The sequence below is a fragment of the Cyrtonyx montezumae genome, unplaced genomic scaffold, assembly GCF_038088225.1.
Source record: "Cyrtonyx montezumae isolate F1298 unplaced genomic scaffold, pur_monq_1.0 scaffold_18, whole genome shotgun sequence".
NCBI classification, from domain to species: Eukaryota; Metazoa; Chordata; class Aves; order Galliformes; family Odontophoridae; genus Cyrtonyx; species Cyrtonyx montezumae.
Genome location: NW_027071914.1, coordinates 4383882 through 4398782, shown reverse-complemented (window position 1 = coordinate 4398782; position 14901 = coordinate 4383882). Strand labels below are relative to the sequence as shown.

Below are 14901 nucleotides of genomic sequence, written 5' to 3'. Positions count from 1 at the left end.
TCCTTGCAAACATGATGTGGGCAACAGCAGCAAGATCATGGCACAGGATCAAAAGCACCTGAGAAGATATTGTTTAAAACACTCCAGAAAATCTGCGTGTTGTGTATAAAAGTATTAAAAAGTGTAATGAAAGAGAGGAACCTTTTTTTTTTTTCCCAGAGGAAACAGCATTCACAAAAGAGAACTCTGTTCTATGCTGTCAGCACTTTTTTAAATTAACAACAACCAAAAAAAAACCAAACAAAAAACCATACCCCCAAGCCAAAGAACCAATCAGCAAAAAAACAAAAACCAAAAACCCAACAAAAAACAAACAAACAAACAAACAAAACAACCAAAAAAGTGACCAAGGCAATCTTTCTGTAAGACCTTTTGCAAATGTAGCACTTCCTAAAGTTTGCACCTCTAAGACTTTCCTAAATTGTTATTGTATTCAGGACAACTCTGGTATGGGGGTGACTGCGAGATGGCTCACGCTGCCTTGCATTGGGCACTCTTCCTGCTTCAGTGGTGGGTCCCAAGCACTCCTATGGGACACCTTGTTTGAAGTTTGTGTTGTACTCAAAAGCTGCAAGGCACGTCCTGGAAAAGCATTCTGGCTTGGATTGGACTTGGAAGTCAGTGATGCAATCTGACATCTAATCAGCCTTTAGACAAAGAGATTACACAAAAACACCCCAGGCTTACCAAGACCAAGCCAGGTCCAGATGTCTAGCCCACTAAATACTAAGCTCACTTTGTAGAAGCCTCAGAGGAGAGAACAAACAGTAGTGCAAGCAGAAACATAAACAAAGTGCTTTAGGCAACAGTTGAGTGAATGCTTGGCAAAAAACCTGTGCACCACAAAGCCACGAGTCATCTCAAGTAACTGCTGTACAAACCTGGGCACTTCTGAATAGTGCCTGCTGCCTTTCTCTGGTAGGCTTGGGTAGATTTTTGTAGGTGAAGATACTGCGATCTGCTACAATTATATAACGATCTGTTGTGGTTTTGGACTAAGGGTCTTCATGTACCTTAGAACATGTTGGCATCTTTTTAAGTTCCTCATGTTCAGTACTGGAGTCATATCTGCGTACAACTGCTTCTGTGCACTGATGGGGTTACCTGCCTTGTGCCTAAACACCCTGGCTAATGTAACAGATGGTACGGCATTTGGACTGGTTTCCAGGTTCTCTTTTCAGTCCTTACCTATATTCAGGATGCCAGCCTAGCAACTGTGTTATCCGTTTTCCTGCATTAGTGCTTTCTGCAATAGTAATTTACATCATGTGGAGGAAGCTTTCCTCAAAATCAGAGAGTGCTGAATGGCAGGGAAGGTGGGAAGAATTAGGAAAGAGATTAGAAGTGTGGGGACCCCTGGTGTCATGGGAGTTTACTCTTGAACACCTGGGGATCCTGAGAAACTCAGTGAGTATTTAGGTAAGGGATCATGTGGCTCAGGAAGATCTGAGGAGGAACGAGTAATGTGGGGCTTGGCTTGTGCTTATCGAGCTATATTTAATATTCTGGAGAGAAATGGTTTCCAAACTGAGGTCCAAAGCAAAAATGGAAACCTTGAAGTTAGCAAACATGGGAAGCACGAGCATCAGTATCGGTTGCCCCTGGGGAAGGCCAGAAATGGAAATGGGTGTCCTTGCGCCTAGAACGGAAGGAAGAAGAAGCAGAGAAAGAAGAGGAAGATCCAGGCGAGGGGCCCTCCTCAAACCCACCACTGCCTAAAAAGGCCACTAAGAAAAGTGAGACATGGAGAGGACAGTGATGATGAAGAAATCACTGTTACCACTATCCGTCAGCCCCTGAAGATGACTGAAATCCAAGGTTTGAGAAAGGAGTTTGTACAGCACTCGGATGAACCTGTTGTCACCTGGTTGCTGCGGTGTTGGGACGTGCTCCACAATTAAACAAGCCAAGAGGATGAAACCTCTTTGGGAGGAAGGGCGATGGCAAAAGTACAAATATGGGGAGGCGTGGCAGGTTGGTTATATCACCTTGCCACGATCTCGCGATGGTAAGCGTTATGTGCTCACCATGGTGGAAGCAACCACTGGGTGGCTTGAGACATATGCAGTACCCCATGCTACCGCCCGGAACACCATCTTAGGCTTAGAGAAGCAAATCCTGTGGTGACATGGAACCCCAGAGAGAACTGAGTTCGATAATGGGACTCATTTCAGAAATTCACTTGTGGATATTTGGGCCAAAGATCACGCAGTTTTATTTTTCTCTCTCACTCCCTTCTTTGTTTCCCTTGTGTCCCTGTCATGGATAACACTGTGACATGAACTTTCACAGTTCAGCCTTAATGATGCTCATTAGTTCGGTGTGTTTTTATTGGCTGAATACTTTCGCCATTTTTATTTTTTTTATGAATTGGCAAAGGCAGCCCTAAGTGGTGTGGTATGGAGAATAATTAGCAATATGTAAGTGTTAAGTGGGGTTCAGGCAAATGAGGGCTGAGGACTGGGTGGGAGATTGGTTTTATTTTATACTGAGGTTGGAATGTAATGAACGGAAGTGTTCTGTTATATCTGGGTCACTACTGGTATCAGCTACGGAGATATAGCAGCAAATTAAAACATCACAATCACAAAGTATCACAAGATCTTGTCATCCACTGCTGGCTGAGTGGTTTCTGTTTCTTTAGTCAGACCTTCTTTGATCCTTGGCTCCCCATGTTTCTTCATTTATTCTATCCTTAGTTAACCAGTGTGCCTTTACTGCAGGCCTTTTAAAAATGGTATAAAACACACATTTAATTGAAGAAAATGCCTAGGCTCAAGAACTACGTAGCTTAAATTCATCTGTGCATGTTAGACTTCTAAAAGCACCCAAGGAGGTAACAGTGTTTGAGCTCTCTGCAGCCACATCCAGACTGCAGCTCCCCAGAGGAAGTTGCCATCTGCTGTCCCTTTCTCTGAGCTGCCTCACTGCTGCTCAACTCCCGACTGCAAATGGTCCCTCAGCACCTCGAGTGTGGAGAAATAATCTGCATCACAACATGAGGTATGTTACAATCTTCCATAACCCAACAATTTATTTAAACTTACATCACAACGAGAATCTATTAATAAAATACATCAGTTCACACCAGTCTGCATTGCCAGTTTTTAAGGGTTAGCATCTTTCTTTATATTAAAACTTTATAGAGGTAAAAACTACTGCAGTGTGCCCGCAGTAGTTGAAATCTATTGTAACGTTAGGCAGGTTACAGAGGAGCTTTCAGAGCTAATTACACTTCAGTTAACCTCACGTTTTTGGCACATCTGAATGCTTTTTATTTTCTTAAGATAAAAGAATTCTGTAGCAAGTCATAGAATCGTAGACATAAAGCATCACTGTCCAATGGCAAGTGCTGCCTAAAAGCGTACAAAAATTGCATCATTTGGTTACAAAATAGGTATTTCTTTACCCAACACTTAGCATTGAAATGCCATGATAGGAAAGGGCGAGGACCAGGGCCAGCTGAGCTGTTGCTGGTCCCTTTGCTGCAAAGCCTCAGATAAACAAATCCCAGAGTGATCTGAAACAAGGTATTGATGGCTTTTGCTTTGCCAGTCAAGGCCAATCCTTTACAGCTCCCTCAGGCAGGTGTGGCCCACAAGAGCACGTTACCTTCTGTCCCATATGCATTGCTGCTCAAGGGTTAGTGTTCAAGAGGGGCAGCGTTTCTGTGGCCTTGGCTGCCTAATGGCTGCAGGTGGTGCAGTGTGGCACACGGCAGCCTTGAAACCCACTGCCCAGCTGTGTGCTTGTGTGCATGACAGCAACTGTGCTTCACACGTCCATGGGCGTTAAGCAGGAACGGAATCTCAATGGCAGTGGTGTGCAGGCACACCTTCGTGCGACCACCTGCGGTTATCTGCGTGAAGTTTTAACTGCAGATTGTAGGTCCGGCCGATTTGTGTTGCACACCATGAACTCCAGCTGCTCTCAGATTCTGACACAATGCCCAGGGAGGAATCCAGGGTATTTGCAAGCAGGGTTAGGTTTTCCATGGCTCTTGAACTGTTCTGTTTTAATCAGATTCTGGCACATTAACCAGAGATTGTTTTATACTTCAGTGATAGAAGGCCCCTCATACTGATACTTATTTTGAGAGAATGCTATTTAATTGATTATATCCCTTCTACTTGAGCTGCTCTGGTGCTAATAGAGAAATTGAAATGAACTGCTGCAGTTAAGGGAAGATTTAAGTAGCAGAAGAGCACCAAGCATGCTGGAGCTTTTTGTTTGGGTGATGGCTACAGGATCACTTCTCTTTAGCAAGAAATAAACATCTGCACTTTTTGTGGCGGGACTCCATTCTGTGGATCTTTTCAAAGACTCATTCAAACAAAAGCCCCATTTGCTTCCTTCTGCTTTCCTACTGATCAGTTGCTGAAGCCCATGAGCTGAAATCTCTGCGGTGAGACCACTGCACATTCCCAAAAGGGGCTTTGGACTGCTAGAACTCAGCTCTGACTTCACCTCTCTTAGAGAAATTGAAGGAAGCACTGTAATGCCATGTTGTTACACCAGGGAAAGGAAGAGATTACACCAATAATGGAACAGTTACAGATGTTGGAAATTGCTAGTAAGAGAAACTTCAAGGTGTTTGTGGTGCTCTTTCCATGTACTTACTGACCCGGAAAGGTAGCCCTGCCAAAAACCCTCCAAAAGTCAAACTTCCTCCCAAAGAGTCCATTTTTGTTCTACATTCACACTGAGAATTTATCCCTGCATTGACTTTGCTTCCTATTCAGCATTTGCTCTGAACACAGCTAAAGTCAATGGGAGCCCTTTGGGAGAAACAAGTGCAGGATATATAAAATAGTGCAGATGGCAAAGCTTTGGCTGGATTGGTCAGTCTGCACCAAAAGTGAGAATGGAATGTGACGTAGCTATAAATGTCTCTCCCAGTGCTAAGATCAACAAATATTGGCTGAATACCTTCACAGAGATATAGTGCAACTTGTGCTCATGCAGAAAGCTGTGGAAAGGCAGCCAGCTGCTGAGTGCTGGTGCTGGTGGGCAGGCAGCAAGACCAGCTTACATCCATGGCTGAAGTGACAGTGAGAGTCAAAGCCATTACGCTGCAGGTACATTCTGGCACCTGCACTATTTTCATACTCTTTATGACCTTTGCAAGTTACAGTGTCAAGGCATGACAAATTTAGTAGCAGTGCATTCCTTATATTTCATATACAGAAAAAGGGCTTGAGGCTGGGAGCAAGAAGGCACAAACCTGGGAAATAACATAGCTGAGGAACTAACACAAAACTATTATTCATTTATTAGGCATTACTTAGCACTTATTTCACGTTTTGCCCCCAAATTTCCCAAAGCGACACATATTTCCCCACTTTCTTTCCCTTTGTCCCCTTTTGGATAAAGCTGCCTGTGCTCTACAGATACAGTTGCTGAAGAATATATTGTGAACACAGATAAATACAACATACACAGCAAAAATGTCTTATAGTATTACAATAGTCAGATAACGTAGTTAGCCTTAAGCTACGGCAGTGCCCACGTGCTAGAGGGAACCGGTTCAGGAATACCAAGCGGAGCCACTGTACGGGACCAAAGCAGCATCGGCAGTGTCAGGCAGAGCAGGGGACCGAGGGGGGGCTGCTCGGGGTGCCTGGGCAGGCAGGTGGATGTCAGCACGGGGATCTGCTAGCAGCCCCAGCCCACAGCCTCGGAGATTTCTTCAGCCCGTATCAATTCCGCGGCAGGTCCTTGGAACGCCTTTACATCTGTCTGTTGTGCATACATATAAACCCCTCCCCCCCCCACGGTTCTCCTGTTAGGCTATGTTTTTCTTTATATAATTTTTTTAAATTTTAACTTTTTAATTTTTTTTTTTTCTTACAACTGTTAAAAAAGTTTCATGGTAAAAATAACTCACTATATGATACATATACCCAAAGTGGTGCGATACTTTTTATATAATAAAAGATGAAAATAGTCACTTTCCATAATAAAAATAAGTTCTATTTTTTGTTTATTTTACAATATACTTAATAATTCTTTTCTTCTTCACTCTGAAAGTAAATAGGTCCCATTTGGATAGCACTTCTGAGTCGATTAAAGTGGTGAGAGACCGGAGAAGGCCTTATAAGCATTTCGAGCAGCCGCACTCCACGTGTCTCTCCAGTTCCTCTGTGAAGGTGGATCCGTCCACGCACTGGAAGAAGTATTTCCTCCTTTTGCTTCGCAGCGGCACGCAGCACTGCCCGCTGCCACAGCTGCCACGGCACTCCATGCGGGGCACTTTGGAGGCAGTGACGCACGTCGTGTAGCCCTGCTGCTTACGGACCACTTCTCGAATGATGTCCCCTTGGCAGAGATTCTCTGGTGAGACAACAGAGTCGGCAAGGAAACAATGTGGTAACCATTTTGCTAGATACTCCCCACACACCAGCAGCCAGCCCTGTGCGTGTAACCGTACTCAGGGCAAACTGTAATCTTTTACTGCTTCGTACCTGCCACCGAAACAGAGCTCGTGTTACACAAACGTGCCATGCCCGGCACAAGGCAGAGGCCGTGCAGGCCTGATGGCTTTGGTCTGCAGTTCTGGAAGTGCTTTAATGAATGCTGAGGGTTCAATCCCGCAACACTCCTGAAAAGTGTGGATTAGTTTTACTGTGTCTGCTTCACGGGGTCAGAGGTCAGCCTGCTCAGCCAGGGTACCTCAACAATGTCTCCTTTAAACATCCTTCCAGAATCTTGGGAGCAGCAAACCTTGAGGATTCAGGAGACAGAATAAAACCCTTCACTACAGATGTCCCCTGTCCGTATTTAGATAGTAGCTAGCTGGCTGCGAAGTAGCTCATTTCTCCTCCCTATCGTGCTCTGTAGAGGCTGACTTTATCTTTCTCATTATTTGCCATTTTACTCCCAAATACGAGCTACACAGCAGAGAGGTGAAAAGAAAGATGTAACACAGAAGCACAGCAGACCAACATCCTGGTCCTAGTGGCACAGCGTACCTCTGTCGCAGTGGTCTCCGCTGTAGTTGGGATCGCAGTCACAGTAGGGTTCCCCATGCTCGGAAATCTTACACTGCCCATGGTCACATTTCAAAATCCTGCAGGGGTTTGAGGAATTGTTCTTCTTGTCACAGTACATGCCTGTGTAGCCTTCCATGCACTTACAGGTGTAAGCGACGTTGGCCACCACGCATTTACCATGCAGACACCTGGAGAAAGAGATGTATTTAGATGTGAAAGCTCCTCTTCCAGGGATATTTACGTTTGGATTTTGCTGTCTCTGCCTGTTCAAAGCCAGGACAGTAATCCAAGAAAGAGCAGACCAGTGTCAAACACACTGAAGAAACTGAGTTTTCAGCAAAGAGTGGATAATGTGCAGAGAATACATTCAGAATTTGTGATCCAAAGTGAACTCTTGGAAAAACAACAGGGTCTTCTGTGAAGTGGGCCAATACTTGGCATCCATACAAGACAGCACCACCAAGTGGAACAAAGTGCCAACAATCAATGCCCAGGCTTCCTTAGCAGAATTACTCCACAAGTAGTATCAGGTGATAAAAAACATTGAGAGAAATACAGATTTCTGTGGAAAAGCTAAGCACGGACTTGATCAGGCAGTTCTAGCTGGCTCATGCGACTTGCCGTGAGCTTTGGCAGATCTGAGGAATAGCACAGGGAAGGGTGCTGATCCTTAGCAAGCTCTCTGACACCGTGCCTGCTTCTGGGAGGACAGATCTGGAATGGGCACATCCAGCTCAGGGCTCACAGCCTTTGCTCTGTCAGCTCTTACTAACTTAAATCAATGCCCTTCTTCTCTTTACTTCTTGGTCCTGCATATGTTGAACCCTTACCACATTTTATTTTTCATCTATGCAACTAGAAAGCACAAAAAATAAAGAAATACCAGTCAAGTCAAACATGCAAAAAGTTGTAATGAGGGGGGCCACAGTCTGTGAAGCAGTATTTTCTGCCCCACTAACCAAAGGTTTGCTTGGTATCAACTGTTATCAACTACCTGTTCTTTATGGTTGCATTTCCTCACTGAGGTAAATCTGTGAGTGTCGGAGCAGACATGTGTCAGCAGGTCCTGTGCTGGCCTGGACACAAAGGACTTGTCTTTAAGGAGACAACTCCGAAAGTGACTTAATGAAAAGTGGGACAGTAAGCAAGGGCTGCATTCACTATTGTGTAACTCTGTGGATCATGTGAGAATTTCTCACATGTAAGTATCTGGAACCCCCTCATTTTTCTCTGTCCAATCACAGCAGCCTCACTTGGGTCTCTGGGAGGTTCTTTACTTTGGTCTTCCACCTTCAGTCTGTAATCTGCTAGATCCTTCTCAACACCTTCCAGGGTTCAGTAGTTTGCAGAATTAGATCCAAAAACAAGTTTAGAACAGTTCCTCTTCAAGTTAGATTTGTGCCGTTTTGATTATTTACTGTGATTATTTACTGTGTCAATTTACCTGCCAAAAGCACGTGCTTCTAAAAAGCCCCTTCCAAAGACAGAGCAACCAAAGTAGCTTCTAAAACCAGAGTACTTCCATCTGCTTATGAAATGGCACCGGACCACGCAGACTGCTGGTCTGCCTTGGGCTGCTTCCTTGTGTGCTTGCCATAAGTGAGCTATTCATCTGGTGTTTCTGATGGAGATGTGGTTATTATTGAGCCTTTGATCTGTCAGTGCTTTACAGTCATTCTGCCTTTGCATGCAACGCCATGCTACTCTTTAAACTTGCACTTTAAAGGGGCGTTTCTGAACGTAGTATTTCATTCAGCTATTTAGGAAATTCAAAACTGCTCACAATAGACTGCGTAATGGTCTTCAGGGAGTTAACTCAAATACCCTGTCCAGAGCTGCTGTGAGCATATTGCTATGATGTGAACCTCTCTCTTGTGGCTGACTCTGCTCTGGGTACATGTGTGCACTCACTGCCTCAGGTAATGCACAGCCATTAACAGAAGTTTTCATTCTTCAATGTGTAAAGTTACAGCTGAAAGTAAAGCCTGCAGTATTCAGGACTTAGCTCCTCTAGGAGAACGAGGTCATTTGGAGAGTGACCAGCATCAAAACAAGACATGAAAATTGAACGCTGCTGTGAACGACTATCAATAATTTCTGTGGGAACCCAGCACCTCCAAAAACGGTCACACATGTTTTTACAAGATGAAATGAGAATATGCAATAGCTGTAAAGCTTCTGCCCTCCCATCAGCATTCATTCAATCTTACTTGTGGTTAAGACATGGGTCTCCAAGTTCCTGGTCACACAGGGGGCCTGTCCAGCCTGGGTGACATTCACAAACCACACTTGTTTTTTCCAGGGATCGGCAAATGCCGTGCTTGCAGATGTTGCAGGATTTGCAGCCAGGAAGGACTCCTATGGATTGCTGTGGTAAATCCTTGAAATCCTGTAGCTCGTTATTGATGCGGACATCGTGAATACATCCATGAAAGCCATTCGGTGTCTTATCTGCACCCTGGCGCAGTGAAGATAATCCAGTAGAGGTCGGGATCCCTTCAGATAAAAAAAGAGAAAGGGAAAAGCTTGCTCACAGTCACAGCTCACAGTCACAATGATAGTATATAATTTATAATAGCTAACATTTCTTTTGCCACAGCACCTTGTAACCTTTAAAGAAGTGATGTGCATGGCAGCTTTGAAAGGCAGCACAACTGCATTGTCCTCATTCTGGAAATGCAAAGGAACAAAATCACTTGCCTAGCTTACGTGGGAAGTATATTATAAAAAAAAAGGAGGGCGGAAAGCTCAGATCTTTGCCTGATGGTCGTGTATTCTTCTCCTTAGATAATGCTCCTCTGCCTATAGTTCAGTAGCTTAGTTCAGTGCCCTTCTGAAAGGTGTGAGAATGGTTTTACTTGCCAGAGAGTAGCTACCACAGCAACAGTTACCATTACTCAGCCATCAAGTTAAGGAGTGCATCCCATTGAAACTAGCTCAGGAGAAATCCAGAGATGGAGAACAGCACATCAGGAGCCAGGCCAAGCCATTGGCATGAGTGTCCTTCATCTTGTTGAAGCTCTTGGAAGAGCTCCCAAGTTCAGACAGACAATAGTTTGTTTTGGACACTGCGTTTTGCCCTCCTCACTGTCATCTGCTTGAGCTATATATGTAACACACAGGCAAGTGCTTCCATTTTCAACTGCACGAGGTCTTGGATTTTGCTGTTGGTAACTTCAAACCAGAAACCAGAGCAGCATCTTCGTTTAATCCCATGTTAGGAGGAAGGCTGTTAGACCAAGTGGAGAGATGGGCAAGATTCTGGGTACGTGAAGCCTCAGGTCTGTCCTGAAGGTCACTGTAACAATTGCTCTGGAGTTAATTGACTTCAGTTAAAGAGCCTGAAGTGGAAGGGCAGCTGCCATTCATGGCAATGCCAGATGGAGGCACATGCAGGAGGTTGAGGGTTTAGAAAGACTCAGGAAGAAATGTACTGGGCAATACAAGGCTCTCGAAGCTCCATGCATTCTGGTATCCAACAGAGTCCTCCATTTCAAGTCTCAGATTTGTCCTCTGTAGGTACCTCCGGAGAAGTAGTAGTGATTTACAATGCTCATCCATTAATAAAACTTTTCCCACTAGGGAAATTTCCTAGGTTCCCTGTGTATAACTTGCAACAAGGTGGGAATCTTTCTAGCTGAATTAGAGGGAGAAATTATGATGGCCTCAACAGGAGATCATCTTTGATGCATGCTGGTCTTTAATAGCCTGTGACATTCTTAACAAAAGCCAATTATAGAAGTTGAGCTCTGTAAAAAGCAGGATCAGCCAGCTTTCTGATTTACAAGGGCAATATTCAGGGTTCTTTTAGAAAAGGGTTATTAAAAGGAATTGTTTATAAAAGGCTTAACCAGCACCAAATGGTCAAGTGGTTTCTACTACTGACTTACATGATCTGCTCAGAAAAAGCTTACAGAATAGATTTTTTAGTCTGTTTTTATTCTGATGAGTTTTGTATTTAGAATAGGCTGTCTAGAAAAAAAAAAAACCTCAACAACCCTATGTCACAGAAAGTGAGAGATTTCAACACTCATTCCAGAATGGAATTGGTGGGGGTCTGGCACGAACAAATCCGTCAGGCACAGCACAGGCTTCATGGTCTCTAACACCCAGACACCTCATCAGTGGGATACTCTGATTCTGAGCATCTGCTCTCCATGCTACGTGGCCCCAGAAATTACATCCTGAACGTGAAAAAATCCTTAACAGAAGTTTGGTCCATTCTAAAATCTTTCAATGTTTGAATGTTCTCCAATGAGAAAACTGTTAGCCAAGAAGTTTTTTAGTCAGTGTGTTAATACTGTTTGGAGAATGTAATCTTTTCTTCCCCCCCAACTTTTAAACCTCTATAAGATTTACAGCAGAAATGCAGTATGTATAAATCTACTGACATTTGATTTGCTTTTCTGCAGTGACTCTGCAGTGCTTCAGTCATATTCAGCACGAGATCCTCCTGCCAGCAGGTTCTGACAGCTTTAGAAATGACCAGCTGATCGCTGTGGTCATGGCCACTGACTCGAGGCTGCCCGCGTGCTGCTTAGATTAACTTCCATGGTGTGGCATGTGGGTTCGTGCTGCCCATCAGTGGGATGCTAATGAAACATGAAGCATGAAACGGAGAAGCAACCTCTGACGAAGGAGAAGGATAAAACCTTGTTTCCCCCAGCCCAGCAGTCCTTTCCATGGGATGGAAGATGATTTGCTTCTGAGAAGGCTCAGGATGTCTTCTGAGAATTGTTTTTTTTTTTTTTTTTTTTTTAGCAAGCCTCTGTACTGTTCTGCTTTAACAAAAATACTTCTAACATGTCAGACTCCAGGGCAACTCACTGTACCTCCAATGTAGAGGGGTGTGTTGAGGCTGGCAGAAGACTGCTTCTGGAGTTTTCCAAGACTCTTGGGAGTGCCCTTGTCCACCACGAGGTTCAGAGTTTGATTCAGCATCACGAGTTCCACACTGTGAAACTGCCCATCATTTACCGTTTCCACACTGAAAATAAAGGAGAGAGTTAGATGGTGTTAACAGTGATCTGCCTGAGCTTCTGTCACACCTTGCAAAGCACAGCCCCTGCTCCGTGCACCTTTACTGCCACTGTGTCCTCGACATTTCTTCCAGCACAAGCCTCCGAGGTGCAAGTTCTGAACATTGCTGATGTATGATTTGAGAAGGCAGAGTATCTATACCTGTGTATCACTGGTGAGGAATGCTTCTTGCTGCACCTGAGGGTTATGTCCACCCATAAAATTGATTAAAAACGTGTGCTTACACATGTTCCACTTGTAGTGTACCCATTAGCCCTCTCTACTGTCCCACAGAGCCAGGACAGTAACTGCTGCAGCTGTGTTTCCCAGGGAGTAAGAGCAGAAGCATAGCCCCATGGCTTTGGTGGCAAAGCTTGAAAAGTTCCCATTTTCTAGTCATAGCTTGCTGCCCCTCTGTCACACTGAAAGCCCAATTATTTTTCTATGGTTAGTTTAAACTCCAGTTACCTCACAGAGGTAGCAAGGGTCTGCAGTTTGGGGCAAGAGACAACAGAGGCTTCAGAAAACATGATTTTCTTACACAGCCAAAGTATCCTTTAGTTAAGATCTGAATGCAAGGAAAACTGACCAACTGCTATTGTTCTTTCAGGAATATTTTGGTGTAGGTTGATACGTGAGAATAAGCAGGAATCTGGGGGCAGGGGAAGAAGGAGGGAGACTCCAGCACCTCTCTGTGCAGCCTGTGCCACTGCTTCGTCACTGCACTGTGAAGTTCCTACAAACATTTGTGCAGAACTTCCTATGCTCCAGTTTGTGGCCATTTCCCCTCGTCCTGTCACCACACACTGCTGAGAAGAATCTGGCCTCATCCCTTTGCCTCCCGCTCCTTAGATATTTATAGACCCTCCTAGAAGCAGGGTGAGATGGGAAAGAAGGGCAAAGTGGGGCTGCCTGCTCCTGAGTAAAGAGGGTTTCAAATGAAGCTGGTAGTTACAGAAATATGTGAATTTTCCACTGCTGTAAATTAAATGGTACAGCCTCTGCTCCTCTCACATGTAAACTCTAGTGTATGAGACTGGACTAGCAGTAGGGGTTACAGCAGGAACTGAACTGCAAGCGATGGGAACTGCTCACACACACCGTGGTGCCAGCCATCCCCAAGCCTGGCCTGTGAGCCCCTTGCCCAGAGGCCTCCCAGGTGGGACACAGACATCTGACACTGCTTTGCTGACAATCTGTATTTGACATTGCCCCATACGTGGTACGTACCACATTGAATTAAAATCAGTATGTTTAAAGATTGGATTTTGCTCATTCCAATGGCCCATGTGCTCAGCATCCTCCCTGTGTTACAGGTTCACAGGTCAGATTCCTTTCAGGTACTCTGCAAACCTGCAGTGCAGATGTGCAGATCTCACAGCTCCTTTGCCAGATTTTCTTTACCATCAGTGAAGAGGAACAGGAATGCTTAGGAGTGACCCATCTCTAAACAGGAATCACCTTGTACCTTTATCCACCTCCCAGCCTATGTGACATGCTGCTGTCCACCTCTAGGGTCGCATCCTGCAAAGCTGTATGTAAGGGAGTGATGGCATGGGTAGAGGCAAGAGCCAAGGAGTGACATGGGATGCACTGCCACAGGCTGCTGCATACCCTGCAGAGCGTGCCTGGGTGTGCTGTGCTGGGGCCCACCCCTCCAGCCCTGCTCTGTGGAATGACAGCTCCAGTAAGTGTGAAACCAGCTGGTCTGAGCTTGCTGTTCAGGTACTCCTGAATTCTGCTATGAACGCAGCAAATATCTGCCGTGTTACACGGAACAGCTGTGCAGCAGCAGCGCTGACTGCATGATCCCTGCACGTCTCACCGCTGTCTCAACACGAGCTCGTTTTCCGCAGGCCCCTGCCCGGCCCTTAAAGCCGGATTCCTATCCTAAATTCCTAATCCTGAATTCCGGATTCCTGCGCGTGACGGAGCCACGAGGGGGCGCCGCAGCCCCACGGAACGCGCCCGCACACGGCGCGTCTACAGCCGAGCCCCTGCCAACAGCGCAGCGACCACAAATGGGTTAAGGCGTCCAACTTGGGAAGTTGGGGCTTAGTTTGTTCTCTGACGCGTGCCGTACCTTTAGCGTAGGCAGCAGAAGCAGCAGGGCAGAGGAGTCAAAACAAAAATAGCTCTAAGTATCACAGCAAACCGTGTCACCAAGGAAATGTGTAACCATTAATTATGTAAATGAGAAAATCAATTCATTAGCTACAGTCTCCAGATTTTCCTGACTTCAGTCTTAACGGGGACACGCCTCACTGGGAGCACAGAACAGTTAAGTGACTGGGGAGTGGAGGCCACGGGGAACACTGAGCGTGGGCAGTCTTGAAAACATCCGAAGTAGAAGGGAATAACCAGAAAGACCTGTCCAAAAGAGCTCAACGAGCATACAACATGTGGGAAGAGCAGGCACTAAAATCAAGAAACAGCTGGTACCACCACAGGGAAATACATCCAGAACTAACAGCTCGGGAGCTACAAAACTCCTGTGCTGGGATGACCTCATGTGCTGGTGGTGATAGGCTTTCACCCTTCCAAGCTACTGCTGTCTCCTGCCCTTGGTTCCTGTTACAATCAGTTCCCAGCTTAGAATAGAGTTAAACTCCATGGCAACAATGGCAAAACCATAATTGAGCAGTGCTTGTGCTACTTTTACAACAACACATCCCTTCAAGCACTATCATCTCCAGAAGCCAAATAAAAACCACATGTAGAGAAGAAAGCACAGAAAATGCTAATGAAACACAAGACCGGGGAAATGAGAGGTGAAAAATATGTATTAAAGCACTCAAGTTCACTTCCAGCTTAATATACACTCCCTTTTGTTATGTTCAACCTACACGACTCGGGTGTTAGGTCTCCTACACTGAGAGCACTCAATGGT

At 45.2% G+C, this 14901-nt stretch overlaps 1 protein-coding gene across 1 annotated transcript in view; it reads right to left on the bottom strand.

The window, feature by feature from the left end:
* Nucleotides 1–5670: 5670 nt before the first annotated feature.
* SLIT3 (slit guidance ligand 3) overlaps nucleotides 5671–14901 on the bottom strand; it is a 464100-nt gene continuing 454869 nt past the window's right edge. Inside the window, exons 33-36 of the mRNA XM_065734486.1 lie at nucleotides 11825–11979; nucleotides 9203–9488; nucleotides 6972–7180; nucleotides 5671–6333 (exon numbers count right to left, since the gene is read on the bottom strand). Coding sequence (XP_065590558.1) covers nucleotides 6095–6333; nucleotides 6972–7180; nucleotides 9203–9488; nucleotides 11825–11979 — 889 coding nt within the window. The 3' untranslated portion in view covers nucleotides 5671–6094. The remainder of the gene's footprint in view (nucleotides 6334–6971; nucleotides 7181–9202; nucleotides 9489–11824; nucleotides 11980–14901) is intronic.